The 19,785-nt window shown below is 42.4% G+C and overlaps 1 protein-coding gene across 4 annotated transcripts in view; it reads left to right on the plus strand.

Annotated features, from left to right (window-relative positions):
• The window catches only part of XDH (xanthine dehydrogenase), an 855,537-nt gene that overhangs the window by 797,338 nt on the left and 38,414 nt on the right, over positions 1-19,785 (plus strand). For all 4 annotated transcript variants that reach the window (XM_050948429.1, XM_050948430.1, XM_050948427.1 and 1 more), the window contains 11 exons: positions 636-761; positions 1,812-1,898; positions 2,682-2,823; positions 3,714-3,806; positions 5,729-5,880; positions 7,723-7,816; positions 9,915-10,024; positions 15,185-15,369; positions 16,346-16,520; positions 17,201-17,290; positions 18,056-18,225. In XM_050948429.1, coding sequence (XP_050804386.1) covers positions 636-761; positions 1,812-1,898; positions 2,682-2,823; positions 3,714-3,806; positions 5,729-5,880; positions 7,723-7,816; positions 9,915-10,024; positions 15,185-15,369; positions 16,346-16,520; positions 17,201-17,290; positions 18,056-18,225 — 1,424 coding nt within the window. The remainder of the gene's footprint in view (positions 1-635; positions 762-1,811; positions 1,899-2,681; positions 2,824-3,713; positions 3,807-5,728; positions 5,881-7,722; positions 7,817-9,914; positions 10,025-15,184; positions 15,370-16,345; positions 16,521-17,200; positions 17,291-18,055; positions 18,226-19,785) is intronic.

Below are 19,785 nucleotides of genomic sequence, written 5' to 3' on the forward strand. Positions count from 1 at the left end.
ATGACTGTAGAGCCCAGTTGGGCAATTACTTTTATGAGAGTTGAACTGCAAAACTAAAATGACAATGGTGTTAAGCTGAAATGTCAGCGCTGAGTATACCCCTCCCCGCACCCACTACCCACCTGGGGTGGAGCATTAAGCACAGCCATACACTTTTTAAACTTATTTTTAAAAAAGTCTCCTCCGGGGGTTGTATGGAGAAATGGAGCATCTAGATACTACACTGATTGGTATTATGGATGTACCTCAGATGGGTAGCGAACACCAAGATATAAAGCAACGATTTAGCATGGTGCACGTGTATTTTGTTCTGTGTAATGGATGAAATTAAAGAGAGGAAAATATAGGTAATTGTGAAATCCATTAGACACTGGAGCAATCTCCGAAAGGAGATGGTGGAAGCTCCACTACTTGAGTTGTTTATAAAACTAAATGGCAGAGAATATGCTGTAAGGGGCCATTCAAATCCGCTGTAAGGGAGAAACCTAATTATTTGGCCTCTTCCATTTCCAATTTCTCTGTTTCTGTGATAGAAATTATAAATGGATGAACAATTGCTTTTGCAAGTAGATGAAACCTATTTAGCTTGCTTGAAATCTACAGGTTTTTCTCTAAGCAATTTTTTGCCCATGTAGGACTGGAGTTCCTGTGGGAAAGGAATCAATGGCCCAGGCTGCTGTATGACTGGAAAGGATGGAGGCTGTTGTGGTAGAAGAGTCAAGGACTCGGGTTGCTGCATGAACGAGAAAAAAGACAATGCAGTAAGGCCTTGCCAAGCCTTTATTTTTTCTCCTCTTCTTTCTTTTCACTATCCTTTGTTAGAGTTTTGTAATTCAACTTTTATTTTGTACGTGCCAAAGCCTGAATCTTTACTCTGAGCTTATTGAGGCAAAGCACCGGTAAAATGCTATAGCAGCACTCCTGTGACACTTCAGTGTAGACACTACCTATGCCAATGGGAGGGCTCTCCCTTCAGCATATGTAATCCACCTCCCTGAGAGATGGTAGCTAAGTTGAATTTGATTTTTGAAGAGAATTTTTCTGTTGACCTAGCACTATCTACACAGGGACTCAGGGCATCTTAACAATGCTGCTCAGATTGTGGATTTTTCACACTCTGACCGATTTCGTTAAACCAACAAGGCCTCACTTTGCTTTTATTTGATCCGTGCTCAGGCAAATCTACCACTGAGTCCATTCAATTACCCCAGTCTAACTTTGCTATAAGTGAGACTGGAATAAAACCCTGTGTGTTTAGCCAAGCAAACTCCTGCTAAAGACAAATAAATATAAGTGGGGAGTTCAAGTTCTGGGCCATTGTTTAATTCATCTGTGTAATTCCACTCTATTAGTTGTAAAGTATCAGAGGGGTAGCCGTGTTAGTCTGGATCTGTAAAAGCAGCAAAGAATCCTGTGGCACCTTATAGACTAACAGACGTTTTGGAGCATGAGCTTTCGTGGGTGAATACCCACTTCCTCAGATGCATGTAATGGAAATTTCCAGGGGCAGGTATATATATGCTAGCAAGCAAGCTAGAGATAATGAGGTCAGTTCAATCAGGGAGGATGAGGCCCTGTTCTAGCAGTTGAGGTGTGAAAACCAAGAGAGGAGAAACTGTGAATGGTTTGCTGCTTCTATTAGTTGTACTGTTTATCATTTAATAAAATAATGAAAAGCATTGTATCAGAAAGGAAATATGAACCAGAGTTACAAGTAGATGTAGAATATCAGAGGGGTAGCCGTGTTGTAGTTAAGTCCTCTTGTTTTGAGAAAAGAAATTTCTCTAACAGCACTTTGCTTTGTTTAACAGGCAATGGTGTCCTCCATCTTGTTCAACCCAGCTGAGTTCCAGCCTTTGGATCCCACCCAGGAGCCTATCTTCCCTCCAGAGTTGCTGGTAGGTGCATTCATGCAGCAGTGAATGCAGCTCATTGGTCTGTTTCTCTCACACGGGGGTTGAGTGACCCATGTGGCTCTTGCCCCAAGGAGCTTACGGTGTAAACGACAGGCACCAATAACATAAGACACATTTGCTGACCCAGAGCAGGCATTAGCATTCCAGTCTTTCACATAAGAGCCCTGCCAGGAGACGCTTTCCATGTGATACACAGGATAAGCTGAATCAGTGCATCCCCTAGCTGCCCAGGCCAGGCCATTTCCAGTCAGCACTACTCACTTTCAGAGCTGCTCTGGCTTCCTCTCTGATCATCCCCTACCTCCCTATGAAGGAACAATTATGAAGGCTTGTGTCCCTGCAATCCAACGCTGGGCAGACTTTCTACCAGCAGATGCCCTGCACACTGATTGCACCATCATAGCCCAGGGTTGGGTCCACCAGGTGGTTGTGTTCTCCACCTCCTATACATTTAACAAATCACCCTTAAAACTCAGTTGTTAGTTCTACGGCTGCTGGCAGCTCCCCCTGACCCAACCCAACATTAGCCAGTACGCTGGTGCTCCCTTCATGAGTTTGTTTATGCCAACACCAGCTCCCTCTGTTTCATTTGTAAGAAGTTCCCGTGTTACTGGAGGGCAGCAATTTGGGCTGACTCCTATCTAGTTTCCTCTTCCTAATAAGCAGCAGTCACGCGATAAGGAGAATTGGCAAAAACAAAGCCGGGGCAGGGATTCTTGATGGAAGCATTTCACGATCTGAGTCTGTTCCATTTTATTTTCTCAGACACAGAAAGACAAACCCCAGGAAAAGCTGTGCTTCAAAGGCGAGCGTGTGATGTGGATACGGCCCACGACACTCAAGGAGCTGCTGGCACTCAAGGCCCAGTACCCTGATGCTAAGCTTGTTGTAGGGAACACAGAAGTTGGTAAGAGGAAGAGCTGAGGCTCAGTTTGAGCAGTTGCTAAAGTTATCCACAGAAGGGTTTTCCCAAGCACAATGCAAAACCAGTTTGGACTTCCTTAAAGCAGCCCGAGTTAAACCCCTGTGGGAGTGGTTTCTGGAGGGCATGTCGGGGAGGATTTTACTTCTTCCCACATGGATCAGTCTCATGAACATCCTTGTGTTCTGTTTGTGGGAGCAAGCTAAATAAGTGCTAATTCAGATTGGTGGGCCTTTCGTTCTAACTTGGTGCCAGTTATTAATGGGTTGTTGACAAGAAGAGGCACACAGATACACAACAGATTGCTCTGATTTTTGCAGGAAGGGAAGAGAGACACTGAAAATGTACTTGGGTGAATCCAGTCCTGAAACTTTCTGCCTGTTTGTCTGAAGTTGTCCAGGGACTTGGCAAACCTCTTAGGAGCGAGGGTTTGCAGTGCTCTCAACCTTTCTTTTTCTTTTTTTTTTTGGGAGTGGGTGGACAGGGAGAGAGAGATTTGCAAAGCCAGTCTGATTTCATGAACAATTCCCCTCCTGCTATCTAATCCGATTTTCCCAGTTAAGTGCTGTTCAGCCTAACACGATGATAGCAATGAGTCAGTAATGTCCACATGCAATTTGGGTGCTCCTTCACAGGGGAAGAGGTTGGTGGATATTGCAGATTGAAGAGACATCTCATGGGTTCTAGCCCTGAAATGTCATTACACAAATGCCACCATTGGTCAGTGATAAATGTGGCCCTTCTTCGGGAACTCTTTAAGCCGTTACATAACCGGAATAGGATGTGGTTACTGGAGTTCACTGATCTTTGTTACACAATAATGCTGCCTTTTCCCTGAGAAGCGTCTAACTCAGGGAGTCTTGTTTTTCTTTGAGGTATTGAGATGAGGTTAAAGAACATGCTGTATCCAGTGATAATAGCACCAGCTTGGATCCCTGAAATGATCTTTGTTCAGCACACAAAGGAGGGTAGGTAATGAGTATTCATAAGGCTATACAGTCAGTGTGGTCTTTGGGAAAGGTACAAGGGAGGGGCTGGGGACACCGCCCCAAAAACAGAGAAACTAATAGAACTGCTTTGATTAGGATGAAGGGCCCCTTTCTTTTATTCCCATCACCTTTTCTGAGGCCAGATCAGTTCAGCTTATTCATGCTAGGAGTCCCACTGAAATCAATAGGACAAGTTGCATGAGTAAGGGAAGCACGCATTAGCTGCTCATCATTATTCTGAGATTAACTAATTGAGTGGTTTCCCCTTTACTGGGAGTAGATGAGGGGGAAGGCAGATCTGAGTTAAATTTCAATACGAAGGTTTCACAGTGCCCAGATGTTGTAAAGATCTGGAAACACATAGTAGTAAGGGCCAGAAATGGTCATTACTGGAAAAAAATATTAGAAATTTCATAGCAGTTCCATGTGAGATGGTTTATGCAAATTAATGGGGTAATTTGCATATTAGCAAATAATTTGCAAATGACCATAATCTTTCGTTTTAAAAAATTGTGCTTATAAGGCAGTGGTTTGGTAGCCCATATGAATGAAGTCCTGAGCTTATCTGGCTGGCAGAAGCAGGGCAAACTTCCTATACACTTTGCCCTGCCGGTATGACTCAACCTCTAGGGATATGTCTACGCTGCAATTTAAGCACAGGGTTAGTGGGACTTGAGTCAGATGACCCATGTTAGGGAACCTTGGATTGGAGCATCTATGTTGTATATTAACCCTGTCTTAAGACTTTTCTAACCCAAGCTCAAATCTAGGGCTCTGGCATCCGCCCTGCAGGGTGCAGACCCAAGTCAAAATAACCATATCCCAGAGTCCCTACCACTCCCTCTCCTTCCCCTCACTCCCAAATATGGATGCTCTAGCTCTATGACCTTGGTGCACTGTGGGAAAACTTTATTGCCCACCCTGCACATTAGCAGGAAGCAGCTCGCTTTGCAAAAGGCATGATCAATCTGTGCTCCTTTGCAAACCCAGGAGGCTCTCTGATCATGCGCTTGCAGATTGGTGATCAGAACAGAATAGGTTAATGCTGACCTTAGCGGCGGCCACTTGCAAAGGCGGGGTGACTTCCATTTCCAATAGAGTGGATGGCAGATTTTTGGGATAAAGAAGAGTAAGGAAGTTGTCCCATGGAATTGTGGGATACTCCTGGCTGACTTCCAGGATCCTAGTCAAGCGGGGCAATAGAGTTTGGACCCTGGGTCCCGACATAACTTGAGCATGGATCCTCCAGCCCTGCAGGGTCCTGAGATCCTGGGTCCAAGCCCTGAGTTAGTACATTTGCAGTGTAGTCACAAGGGGATTATGCTTGAGTCCAGGCTCAGGCATGGGCTTAGGTTGCAGTGTAGACATACCCTAGAAGTAATTCAGTATCCATGGTCCAGTGCAGTTCTTCACCTCTTTGTTGAGCCTAGCAACTCATATAAGGCTTAGTGTTTAGTTTATTATGTGAGAGTTGGAATTTAAAAGCATCAGACTCATCTCAGATAGGGGCTCCCGTTAGATAGGAACAACTTGTATGTTACACTGACAACCTATGAGTGAAAGGTTCTGTAGCTCATGAGAAATTCCCACATGCGTTTAGTCTCCCAGTAAGTGCTGGCATAAGAGTGGTGGTTGGTATAGTTGTGGGTGGTTCCTAATTGGTGGGTGCAGTTTGTGCGTGTGCCCGTTGTTGGTGAACTGTGTGGTTTAGTGCATGTTCGGTCAGAAGTGGTTGAAAAATTTCAACCGGAAAATGGTATTAGTGAATGAATGAAAAACATTTTTTATGGGAAAAATGCATTGCCTCATGCACCTTTCTCTGCAAGTGCCCCAGTGTAACTATCTTCCTGGGAAACATACACCTTGGCTGTTGGTAAAAATTCTGTTGTTCTCCCTTGTAGGTATTACCTTTGGTGCTGCCTGCACCCTGAGCTGTGTAGAAGTGGTGCTGAAAAAAGCTGTGGCTGAGCTTCCTTCCTACAAAACGGAATTGTTCCAGGCTGTACTAGAACAGCTGCGGTGGTTTGCAGGCCCACAGATCAAAAACGTTGCAGTAAGTGACTCAGGAAAGCTAGTGAGCTAATGCTGGAGGGAGGGGCAGGAAACTTAAATGAGGAAATTATTCAGATTGAATAATTGACCCTGACGGTATCACATGCCTAGTGCTTCTCTTATTATGCTAGGACATCTGAAAGATATTGTGCCCCTATTTGAAAGACATGATGTCCCTTGCTTGTGGATTCTTTTCCAATAAAATTCTACTGTAAGCCTGTGTAGGCTATAGACTATTTTGCCTTGTGTTGTCTTAGTTTGCTATATGACAGTGGTTCTCAACAAGGGGTACACGTACCCCTGGGGTACTCAGAAGTCTTCCATGGGGTACATCAACTCATATAGATATTTGCCTAGTTTTATAACGGGCTGCATAAAAAGCTCTAGTGGAGTCAGTACAAACTAAAATTTCATACACGCAATGATTTATTTATACTGCTCTTTATACTATACACTGAAACATAAGTACAGTATTTACATTCCAATCGATTTATTTGATAATTATATGGTAAAATCAGAACGTTAGTAATGTTTCAGTAATAGTGCGCTGTGACTCTTTCATATTTTTTGTCTGATTTTGTAAGCAAGTACTTTTTAAGTGAGGTGAAACTTGGGGGTACGCAAGACAAATCAGACATCTGAAAGGGGTAGAGTAGTCTGGAAAGGTTGAGCGCCACTGCTATATGACATGGGCAGCTCACCAAGGAAAAGCAGAAGGAATCTGCTGCATTCATTACTATTACCAGACAAATGGGAAAACTCTAGAGCAGCCTGGAAATGAGGAGACATTTAACAAAGAAACATTTAGGGTGGATCCAAAACTGCAAAGGGTCATTAAAACAAAAGCCTGACCAGGAAGCCTCAGAGCATTGACCCCATAATTCTTCTGTAAGCAAAAGAGACTCCGTCTTCTACAGTCTCTGTTACAGCTTCAGAAGACAGCCCTCAATAGGGGCTTATCTGGAGTGGTGTTACGACAGGGCTGTTTGAATGACACTGGCCGTACCTGGGTCCAGGTGCTCTTTGGGTGCTGAAAAGCAGACCTGACCTGGCTTTTTCCTGGTTTGAGTCTACCGATGCCCACAGTGTTTTGACTCTGTAAGGAAGATGAGAGATGGGCAGAGGTGGGTTGGAAAGGCCTGTCATACCTCAGTGAGGCTCTAACATGGTCATCCTGCTCAGTGATGAGTGTGGAAGCTGATACTGCCTTGACGCTTAGACGGTGCATCTTCCCTGAACTCTGCAAAGCCCAGTTCAAGCCCTGCTTTTAGGGCTAACCAAGAATGAGAGCATCTAATGATCCTACTAGATATCTCCTCTGTGCTTTGCAAGTTATCTAGGGCTATGTTTTTTGAGGCTCAGAGACCTGTTAAATAAGAAAATCACTTTTAAAGCTGGCTGAAAAACCTGACATGAGGCCTTATGCTGCAAGGTTATAAGTGTCTTCAATTCCCAGCACAGCCAATGAGAACTGAGCCATTGAGCATTTCTCAAGAGGTGCTCTGCACCTTGCAGGATCAGGCCCTTCATCGTGGTTCCAATGTTTGAATTTTGGAACCATTATCATGAATGATTAGAGCATGAGGCATTTTTTATGTACAGGTAAGGACCATCCTTGAAAACCATTTCAGTCAAATGCCTTAGGATTGATCCTGGCTCTGCGGGTTTTGTGTGTTCATCACTGGAACCGAATTAAGGACCTAAAATTGTCACGGTAGCAAATAAAACCTGAATCTAGACAAGCTCTAGGGTTACATGTGAATCAGTGATAGTTAGTGAAGTAGCACTAAACATACCTTCCCAGCTGTCTTCTAATCCATGTGTTCGGTTTACTTTATTTCAGGCTCTTGGGGGAAATATAATGACTGCTAGTCCAATTTCCGATCTCAATCCAGTCTTTATGGCATGTGGCAGCAAATTGACTTTGGTGTCAAATGGTAAGTTTATTCAAAGTTTTAAATGACAGTCTGGGATGCAGGGTAATCAGTAGTCCTTTCCTATGACTGCTTAGTTCAGGCCAGAACATAGGGGAAAAAACCCTGCATGTTACATTAAGGACTCTGTTTTAGTTTGTCTGGGTGTTAAAGAGCCAGGGAGAAGCACAAGTTCAACAGTCTCAATAAAGAATCCCTTTTGCCTTTGTTATGGCAGATGTTCAGAGGAATCCGACTAACACCCCTTTCTCCTCCCCTGCCACACACAGAAAATTAACTGAAAAGGTCCATTCCTGAGGAAGAAGTAAAGGGATTATGTTGACTGTGGGAGTGAAGTCCATGTTTCTCGTAGTTCCATGGACTGGGCAGGGGACTGGATTAGATGACCTCTCAAGGTCCCTTCCAGTCCTGCGATTCTATGACTCTATGATCCCTGTGGGTCTTTGAGATCAGAGTTGTTGCCTGACTTTTCATAGAATCATAGGACTGGAAGGGACCTCAAGAGTTCATCTAGTCCAGTTCCCTGCACTCATGGCAGGACTAAGTATTATTTAGACCATCCCTGACAGGTGTTTGGCTAACCTCCCCTTAAAAATCTCCAGTGATGGAGATTCCACAACCTCCTTGGACAATTTATTCCAGTGCTTAACCAGCCTGACAGGAAGTTTTCCTGAATGTCCAACCTAATCTGCTCTTGCTGCAATTTAAGACCATTGCTTCTTGTCGTATCCTCAGAGATTAACAAGAACAATTTTTCTCCCTTCTCCTTGTAACAACCTTTTATGTACTTGAAAATTGTTATCATGTCCCCTCTCAGTGTTCTCTTTTCCAGACTAAACAAACCCAATTTTTTCAATCTTCCCTCACAGGTCATGTTTTCTAGACATTTAATCATTTTTGTTGCTCTTCTCTGGACTTTCTCCAATTTGTCCACTTCTTTCTGAAATGTGGTTCCCAGAACTGGACACAATACTCCAGTTGAGGCCTAATCAGCGCAGAGTAGAGTGGAAGAATTACTTCTTGGGTCTTGCTTACAACACTCTTGCAAATACATCCCAGAATGATGTTTTATTTTTTTGCAACAGTGCTACACTGTTGACTCATACTATCGTACTAAATATGTTAAAGATCATGTATGGTATTTGCTATTCAGAAGACATTGAAGGGGTTAGATTAAATAGGATCCTTTTGGGAATTAAGAAAAAGTGCTGATTTGTAATGTTCCCTTGTGAATGGTGAAAAAGGCACATTGGGATAAGTGCTGGCTGAAATTTTTCAAACAAAACTGTTTTGGGGAAAATAATAAAGATTCACTAACATTGTAATGTGTTGGGAACTTGTGAGACAAGATGGGTAAGGTAATATCTTTTATTGTACTAACTTCTGTTGGTGAAAGAGAGAAGCTTTCAAGGTATACAGAGCTCTTCTTCAGGTCTGATATCCTGGGACCAACACAGCTACAACAACATTAGGAATTTGTGTTAGTTTTGTCAAATTGTTTTAGCCAAAATCTTCCTTCTTAAAAAAAAATTCCAAAAAAGTCAAAATTTTCTTCCATTTTAATTTTTTGAAAAATTTAAAAGTCAAAAAATGCTTGAACTTGAAACAAAATGATTAATTAGTATTATTTACTTTTTGACTTGCTGAAGATTTTGAAAAAAATTGTGTTCTGGAAGATGATTTTTTTCCAATGTTTTGGAATTGCCAGCAAACTGAAAAATTATTTATTCACACATACCTAATTGGGATGTTGGAAACTGATTCACTTGGGTGTTTGCAATGAATTATGATCAAAGGGACACGTCCTCAAATCTTTATTTCCTGTTTAACTTGGTCCTTATGCAGGCAAAACTCCCATGGAAGTCAGTGGGAGTTGTGCCTGTGTAAGGACTGAGCTGAACTTGAGGAAGTAGTTTAGGATTTGGCTAAAAAGAGTTAGAAATTAAGAGGAAAAATAACAGAGATCAGATCAAATTTAGTTTATATAACTGCAAGGTCCTCTCTACATGCCTGACAATAATTCTTTACCTCGATGAAATGGGAGATTATTGCCTGATACACTTGCCCAATCATGTTTATTTTTCCTTTCCTTGTTCTACAGAGGGCAGAAGGACTATAAGAATGGATGAAAAGTTCTTCACTGGTTACAGAAAGACAGTACTAAAGCCTAAGGAGATATTGCTTTCCATTGAGATGCCTTACTCTAGGAAGGTGAGATGCTGGAATTAACAATAGTCTAATGGCTGTATAAAACTGATCTGGTGTTCCCCTATAGAGGACCCAAAATGTCTAATCTAAACTGACCTTTCCTTGAAGATGGACTTCCAGCAGAGATGTGCTTAATTAGCCCCCTATAGGGTCAGCTAGAAGGAAGGTCATTTTTAGAATGGCTGCTCCTCTCTGGATCACAAGTGTTTTGTATTCATTTTGGCTATGGTAATACGCCACCAGATGAGGAACTCCAGACGTTATGTAGGTCTCTTCTAGTGTCTGTCCACCAGACACATACAGACCTTCTCCATGTACTTAACCTTTTAGGCTATCAAGAAATGTGGGTGGTTCCACAGAAGATAAAAACAAGCCAATGGAAATTAATGGAATATTTTTAACTGCAATAGTTGATAATATTTTTCTCTGAAGCTATCTGACAATATAATTTTAAAAAAATACATTTTAAGTGTTATGAACATCTCAACATCCTTCTGGGTGATTTTCTAGGAGTTGGGTAAAGATGTGAGTGGGAGAAGCTGAAAGGCTTTTCTACCAGTGTTTTGGCTAGTCTAACAAGATATTTCCCCAAGAAAGTCCCAAACTGGGCTTGTTATCCTCAGCCATTCCCCACTACAGCTGTTTTTTGGACTCTTCACTGCTAGTTAATTGTCAAAAACAATTCTGCTTGCACTGTGATGGGGTGTTGTGGTTCAGTTCCATCTCCATAAGCAGCAGGATGACAGCTCGAGAGGTAAAGTACCAGAGCATCGATCGGTTGACCAATGAAGTTGTGAGCCATTCCTCACAAGAGTAGGGCTGACATGGGAAGCAGGCATTGTGGAGAAATGCACAGCTATACATAAGTGAAAACAGAGAAAGGAGCCTACCAAATGCAGGCCTTTTACTAGCACAGGAAGTAATCAGATCAGTAGAACATTTCACCTGAGTGTTTTGGGGCTCTTTTTCCCCCCAGGTGAGTTTAGATCTGTCCGAAGGTGCTAGTTTAACATTCCTGCAGATTCAAGTTCCCTATGGACCACAGTGAAGCTGGTGGAACTGCAAACTTCCTCATGCAGTTCTAAAGTAATTAACCATTGGAACAGTTTTGGATTGTCGTGGATTCTCCATCACTGACAATTTTTAAATCAAGATTGGATGCTTTTCTAAAAGCTGTAGGAATTGTTTTGGGGAAGTTGTATGTTCTATGCTATACAGGAGGTCAGACTAGATGATCACCATGGTCCTTTCTGGCCATGGAATCTATGGATCGATGTTTCTTGACTGTGCGCTGAAAAGTTAGTCTTTCAGGATAAGAAGGTTGTGCAATCTCTGTTATCCATACAGTCCTTGGGCTATTTGCTGAGACTGTAAACAGAGGGGCTGGTCAGGATGGTGGTTTTTGCAATGTGGACTTTGTTCTGCTGGGACCTGGACTGAGGCCATGAAACTCACTTTAGACTGAACAATGATCTGATCTGTTCACTACTGGCTTGTTTTGAATTTTAACAAGTCACACAGAAGTAAAAGGCTCTATATAGCATTATCAATACTGAATCATACAATTGGCCTCCTCAGAACCTAAATTTTAACACAGTGCTAACACAATCTAATTTTCCATCATGGTACACCAGTTTTATACTGGTGTAATTCTGTTGATTTCACTGGTGTCACACCTGTGTAAAGTTGGTGTAACAAAATAGAGATTTTAAGCCCCGTGTTCAGCAATCTTCACTGTTGTTCAGTGTTGCTGTAGTTTTTTTACACTGTTGTTTTATCCCATGGAGATGGCATTTCATTCGTGAATGCTGATCCCTCTAGTTTGTATACCTGCATTTTGGGATCTTTTCATCTTGATTTTTGCTCTATATCTTCAGCTTCATGATGTAAATTGGTTTCCCAGCAGGAGAAAATTCAAAGGGTGACAACCAGTCCCTCCTTCATTTCTCAAATTAGCGTCCTCTAATTGTAATGTTATTATTGGACATCTCCACTGACCTCCCTCTTTTGTGATGATTGATGGGAGGGAGAGGAGGTGGGTGGGATGGGGAAAGAAGCTGACGTGGCACTGATGTCTCTGAAAATGTGAACATTGGCTATTACACTTTGTCCATTGAGCTGGCGTTGTTAATGTGATGTAAGATGGGGATGTTGCAATCTGACACGTGGGGGAGGGGAAAGAAAAGGGTCATTTGATTTACATCTGTAACTCCTGCTGCTACTGGGAAAACCTCTTCTCTCTTTGTCTTCACTGCTTGGAGTCAAAAAGATGTGGGTTTTTACTGCCAAATAACTAATGCAAGTTAGCTAACCCACTGTAAAATCCTAGTGGAGACAAGGCATGGTAGATTTACCATAGTATAGCTAGCCAAGGTCAGCAGTGTGTTGGGGGAACATAGTGTTGACCTTGCGTAGGTACACGGTGGGGCAAGCTGCAGGTGCCTTGTTTAGCTTGTGTTAGTTATCTCACTGTAAAAATCGCACCTTTTGGGCAGTGAAGACATAGCCTCAGATATGGAGTCTGCAGGAGATTTGCTGAGTGTCAACCTCTCACTGTCATTTCATTACTGGAAAGCTCATTGAAATGCAAAGTGAGGGCAGAGGCTGCATTTTCTCTTTTCTGATAGTTAAGTAGTGTAACAAGCCAAGTGCACTGAGATGTGCTGGCAAGGAGGGCACCAATACATGCTGCTCTCATATTATCCGCTGGCTGCCCACTAATTAGGGCCATGTGTGGAAAGATGCATGCAGGATGTGAAATGAAAGCTTCAGCTGTGCACGTCCAGTAATGAGTTCGCAATGCACAAAACCAGACCCTTGAGAGAGTGCACTCATTACGAACAATAGAGGGATCACTTCTGGCTGCTGCTGCCAGGGAATAATTAACTGACCAGAACTTTCTGCTGCTCAGTGTCTTGCATACATGCCGTCACTGAACACTCTTTACAGCAAACCACTGAAAAGAGTGACATAAAGGGACTGATTCTTTGCTTACCACAGGATACCAGTAATTTCAGTGGGAGTTTCTCATACCCTGCATGGCAGGGAAAGACTAGGTCCAATATGAACTAAGACCTTCCCTATCAGCTAGTTGAAGCTGGCATTATTTGTGCACATTGAGCATCATTAGTTGCAGGTGAACTGGTGTGCTTTGTATGTTGCAGCTATTTGTGCTCTAAAGAAAATATTCTGAAAAAGAAAAGGCTCCTGCTAGTGCACTCCTGGTACACAGCACGAATGCGAGGCAGCTGTTATGCTCCAGCATAGGTGTGAGTCAAGTACTCGGCAAAGTCCTCTGCACTGGGCAGAACAAAGTTGCAAGCCCCTTGCCCGCCAACTCCCTTATTCCATCAAATGCCATCCTCTGTGTGCACTTTGGACAAGTTTAGCTGCATGCTGACCTTTTAGATAGGAGTAAGTTGTAGCCACACATCAGCAGTCCCAGTCAAGCAGGACTGGGTTCCCTTGTGCCCCTGGAGCTATACCGATTTACACTAAGGTATGTATACACTAGAGAGCTTACAGTGGCACAGCTGTACTGATGCAGCTGCGCCTCTGTAAGATCTCTCCTGGAGCGGCTCTCCCCTCAGCATAATTAATCCACCCGCAACAAGCAGCGCTAGACGCTCTCCCGCTACATAGTGCTGTGCACTCTAGCCCATATGCCAATGTAATGTATGTCACTCGGGTGTGTGGGTGTGGAATATTCACACCCCTGAGCGATATAACGTTTGCCAACATAAGTGGTAGTGTAGACATAGCCTTAGATTCTGGCCCCAGATGTTTAGCTGATTTCCCTTAATCTGTGTTTAGCTCAGCAATTCGGCAATTGCCTGTTTTACACACATGCATGTTGACTTTTGAGTGCACACTTTGATCCACCTGCAGTTCTTGTTAATTAATGAATTAATTAATAAATGGAGCCTCGCTCCAAATTTGGCTTGCAGGGTGAAAAACTTTGAGCAGTTAGGTATAAGGAGTAGGCAGAAATTAAGAGATGAAAGCAAGGGAGAAAAGAAGAGGAATATTTTGGAATGAGGCGAAGAGGCAATAAGTTGGAGCAGTACAGGGAGTCCATGCCAGATACTAGGATCTGCTGAAGAGAACTGCCTGAGATTTTTTTAAATAGTAAAAGGAATGATGGAAGCCCCATTGCTGGAGATTGGATAAAGCCCTGGCAGAGAACAAACTGAACAAACAAGTTAAGAGGTGTTTGGATCCATGCTCTTAGTCTGACCCATTTTAGAGCTGGCAGCCAGCTGTGAAATTTAGTTCTGTATTTGAGTTAAAATTTCAAGGACTCCCTAGATCTGAGGTTATTTGGATCTAATTTTTTTTAAATCAGGCCTGTATTTAATTAACATGAGAAAAAGATGGAATTGTTGAGAGAGGGAAATAGAGCTTGGTGAAATTTTTCCTCTGAAGCTTTTTTCTCCAAAAAAAAAAAAAAAAGGCAGAGGTGGTGACCCAAACATTTAATGAATTCATATTGAATTTGCCAAATTGTTTTGCTCAAAAAAAATGAAAAATTTCACAAAAAAATCAAAGCATTTCATTTTGACGTTTGCTGTTGAAGTGGTTTGATTGTTTTGGATAGAAATGGCTTTTCATTTAGAAATCCACTTTACTTTTATTTCATGTTTTTAAAAGGTAAAAATTCTCAAAAACAAAATGAAATGTTTAGTTTTGTATGAAACATTTTTTCCAGACACACACAATTTTTTCAACTTATTGGTTTGCCAAAAAATTAAAACATTTTTTTAAAAATAATGTTTTGGTTTGGCCAGTGAACCAAAAAAATCAGTTACTCATATAGCTGGAGTGTGAAAATCCATAGTCATTAATTTCTTTTCCAAGGCTAGAGAAGAGAGAGGATAAGTATCAAAAGAATATTCCCTAACAGTTTTCAAACCTTCCCAGGCAAAGTGAGTGACTTTATAACAGCTGATGGACCAGACCTTTCTTAGCTCGCCAGCACCCAGCTTTGAATCATGTGAAAAATGGTCTTGTCTGAAGCATAATTCCTCATTCAGAATGCAAAGTCAGCTCTCCGTCTGGGATTCTCTTGGGTATTCTGGTCACAGGGATAGATTACTAGGCTGTCCACATTCTGCTGGCCTGCTTGTGACCCAAGTTGAAAACAAATTCTTTCTCTTCCTCTAGGATGAGTATTTCTCAGCCTTCAAGCAGGCTTCCCGTCGGGAGGATGACATTGCTATAGTGACCTGTGGAATGAGAGTCTTGTTTCAAGAAGGTAGCAACCGAGTCCAGGAGATTAAGCTGACCTATGGAGGAATGGCTCCCACAACCGTACTGGCAGAAAAAACTTGCCAGGATCTTATCAGCAGGTAGGAGAATCCTAATCTGATCTTTTTAGCACAAAAGGGCCTCTTAGTGCAACAGTGTTCATTTTAAAGGGTTATTTTTATAGTAGGAGATCAAATTTTCTTAAACCTCACTTAACGGTATGTGTAAGAGGTAGTGAAAAACAAGGGACAGAAGGGTGAGAAGTTTGGATAAAACTTGCATAGCTCTGGGGGTTTGTCTGACCTTACCCAGACCTCTTCATGATCTCATGTGATTTCCAGTACTCCTTGCAAGGACTAAGGCACCCTCAAAGAACTGTGGAATCTGTCACTTATGCTATTTCATTAAGCCATAGCCATGTTTTAGATCTGCCACTGTTTGTTTGAATACACTGATTGAGCTGGTCAAACAGTAGAATTCTTGTCCTCTGAGAAATTCTGAGATTTTCAAATTTTATTTAGTCCTGAATCATGATGAAAAGCAGAAATTTCAGAATTTTTAGAGAAACAAAATATTCCAAAAATTCCCTTTTCAATTTATTATTTGGACTTTTATATCATATATAATCAAAACAAAGTTGAAATGAAACATTTTGTAATTCCTAAATATTGATGAAATCATTACATTCCCCGGGAGGAACTTTTCAATTTCATCGAATCAGCATCTTCTGATGGAAAAACAATCTGTTGGAATGTTGTTGATTATACCATTGCTATGGTGGCTACCAGGGGAGTGTTTTAGAGAGCAGAAGCAGAGCAGGTACTATGGAGAAATGGTCTCAATTATGCAGTTGCAGAGCAGTGCATAGTTGCATAATCTCTTAATTTTAATTAAATCAGTGGGAGTTCTGCTAGGGTAAGGCATGAGAAATGAGACAGAGATTTGTCATTGTGAGGATTTCATGCTGAGGTGTTGGAAGGATTAGTTAGTGAATGTCTGGCAAATGTTTTGACAATGTAGAGTGCTAGGGAAGTGCTCTATATTATTGTTGTTATTTATTTATTTGTTCCTGTGCAGAGAGTGGAATGAAAATCTGCTGCAGGAAGCCTGCCGCCTGTTGGCAGATGAGATGAACCTGTCTCCTTCAGCTCCCGGTGGGATGGTGGAGTTCCGACGCACGCTTACGCTCAGTTTCTTCTTTAAATTTTATCTGATAGTGCTTCAGAAATTAAACAAGCCACCCAATGGGAATGTGAGTGCTGCTCTCCCCTTGCTGGGGCTGGAATAGAGAGGGTTAAATAAAAGACTGCATGGTGGAACTGAACCCAGACAGAGTGAGCAGATTCTCAGCACATAGTTAAAAGTGCTGTTTTCAATGCACAGCCCTGTGCTGGGGAGAGGGTGCAGAAGGAATCCATTCTGTCAAGCCGCTCTGTGTTGTAATAGCAGCTGCTTCTTCTGTGTAGGGTAAAGATCAGAGCATCTGCCTAGCAGATCCACCCTCACTTCTCCTACAGTGGGCTGTGCTCTGTAGCAGGCAAGTGGGCTCCTAGGTTTCTGCTCTCTCCACACTGTTATCAGGGTTGTTGCTATCCATAGGGGCCTGTGACAACATTGCCTCTTGCATTGTACAAAGATGGATGAGCCTACTGGGGATTGAACCCTGGACCTTCTCTCCTAAGAGCATGGGCCTCTACTGCCTAAGCTAAAGTAGCTGTTGTCTAACTTCTTAATGTGGACCATCCTGTAAAGGGGACACATCACACCACTGAACTGATGGGTTTACATCCCATGTTAGATGTGAAATTGCACAGTATGGGATGAAAGTTAGATGAAAAAGAGGAAGAGGCCAGAGACTACCTGGGAGACATGAGAAAAGGGAAACAGAAAACAGATAAAAGGGATGGTCATTTTTTAACATGTCTTTGGCAGAATAACCTTGATGAGTTGGTCCCCTCCAAATACGTGAGTGCCACTGAGGTGTTTCATAAAGATCCTGTTGCCAATGTCCAACTCTTCCAAGTAAGTAGCGATATGCACACGGTCCAGGCTTGCCTCCTCTGTGATTCCAGACTCCCCCTATTCTATTTCACCTCCTGAGCATGGCCAGCATTTGTCCTTGCCTGGATTCTGTCACAGCTGAGATCTTTATTGAGGCTTTAAGCACTTCCTTACTGGAGTACTATGATGTTCTCTCCCTTAGTTTCCCAGAAACCTGATTGTCTAAGTGTATGACTCCCAGTAGGCTGCAGCTAGAGAGCTCTTTCCATTCAGCTCCATCGTTCCCCCCGTCCTTGTCAAATTCACTGGCTACCCATCCAGTTCCAAATTCAATTCAAAACTGTGCTTCTGCTTCCAAAACCTCTTGGGCTGGCTCCCTTCTACCTCTGTCTTCATAATCCACAAACACCCCCTGCCTGCTAACATTAACCCTCCACTCATGGCCAGTTCTGCTCAGCAGAGAGGGGAAGATGCTTTTAAATTTGCACTGTCCCATGCTAGCCCTCCCTTCAAGCTGTTGGGTCATATCAAAGAACACTTCAAACCCTTCTCTTCTCCTTAGCTTAGAGTTGTCTTTAAGCCAAATTTCCCTGCCCCATCTTTTTCTCTACCACAACATCGACCTCTTCCACTCTCATACTCACTCACCCATATTTACTTTCCCCTTCCCCACTCCAACTACTTCCTACTTCCCCCATCACTGTCATAGGAGATGCCTGCCCCCAACCTCAACATCTGGGTATCCTATGGTAGGAGCAAGGATACCTAGTGTGTGTTTTGTTACAGGAAGTGCCAGCAGGACAGTCTGTGGAAGATATGGTGGGACGGCCCATGGTGCACCTTTCAGCAGCCAAACAGGCATGTGGAGAGGCTGTCTATTGTGATGACATACCTTGCTATGAAAACGAACGCTACTTAACACTGGTCACCAGCACAAAAGCCCATGCCAAAATTATGTGAGTGCCCTTTTTGTGCACTGGTGTTTGTATTGTGTACCCAGCATTCCTGTTGGGCTGGAGGATGTTCTCCGAGGAAGTTCTAGCTAACTGAGTATCATTAGCTGCAGTTGAACTGTCGAGCATTGGAAGTTGCAGCTGTTTGCGCCCTAAAGAAAATATTAAAGAAAAGAAAAAAAAAAACATTCCTGGTCATGCACGCATTGTGTCCAGCAGTGAGTGTGAAATTAGTGCTGTGCTTCAGCATGGATGTGAGTTTAGTTCTAGGCAAAGCCCTCTGCACTAAGCAGAGGGAAGTCTCATGTCCTTTGCGCTTGCACTTTTTTATTCTCAAGAGTGCAGGGTAAAAATGGGGAGAGGGACGGGCACTGAATGGGTGTGTCTGAGGGTACATGGATTTAAATACCATTCTCCATTCACAGTTGGGACCTGCTTAGCTACATGCTGACCTTTTAGGCAGGAGCAACTGGTTGCTGCACATCAGCACTCATTTGGGTAATGCAGGATTGCGTTCCTTTGTGCCCCTGTCCTGTTCTTCAATCTTTTACCTTAAATACATAACGCTGCACACCTGATCTGGACAGGCTCATGCCTCAGTGGAATGATAATTGAATGGATGAACGAGTTTCTAATGATAGGAATAAAGCTCTTTGTATACTATACAAATTATACACATCCTTACTAATTAGAAAGACAGTTGGCTCTAGACATGTTTTGTCCAGACACAGCACAAACTACCACTTTAGGGCTCAATTTGTGTGGGAGTGTTAGAAACCTAAACCAACAGACTGTGATAATACTGCAGCTATTTTGCCGAAGACAATACATCATTCAGTCAGGGCAAACAAACCACAGCCCTTTCTATGTCAAATGGTTCCATTGATAATCCAGGCAATTACACGTTGACATCACAAAATGCTGCAGAGTGAGCTCTAATGTCTCTTGTAATATGTTTTTATGAAAAGCTTTATATAAAAATCAACTGTTCAATGAGTTTTTTGGTCATTGTTCCATCCATCACTTCCAAACATTTAATGGTACGTCTGTATACAGCTTCTGAAGACAAATGTTTGGCTAAATACCTTATTGGTGACCAATGAAGACATTTAATGAAATCTTTTGTCTTTGGATGTTCCTTTTCTTTCATATCCATTCAAATGCACATCAATCATAAATGAACACTTAGGACCCAAGCATCGTCCAGACAACCGGCCCTGTTTCTCCTCAGAGAGGGGTGCATCTCAGTGTTGATAAATTGATCTGTTTATTGTGTTTATGTTGCACCTTTTGTCCCAGAAGAATCCCATGTTTCATAAACTATATACAGAGATCAGTCCTGGCACTATTAGTCAGACCTGGAATGTGACATAGCAGCTGGGAGGGGAATTTAGTTAGGCAAAATATAACTGGCTAGTTGGCCATCACATCCAACCACAAACCATCTCTTGCAAAAAGATCCATGAGATTTTTAAGAACCACAATGATCAGAAGGCCGAAACAGTGTTATGTTTTATCTGAAAGATGTGTATTACAGTATTGTCTGGAAAAGTAGATTAATTC

Source organism: Gopherus flavomarginatus, chromosome 4, assembly GCF_025201925.1.
Source record: "Gopherus flavomarginatus isolate rGopFla2 chromosome 4, rGopFla2.mat.asm, whole genome shotgun sequence".
Lineage (NCBI taxonomy): Eukaryota > Metazoa > Chordata > Testudines > Testudinidae > Gopherus > Gopherus flavomarginatus.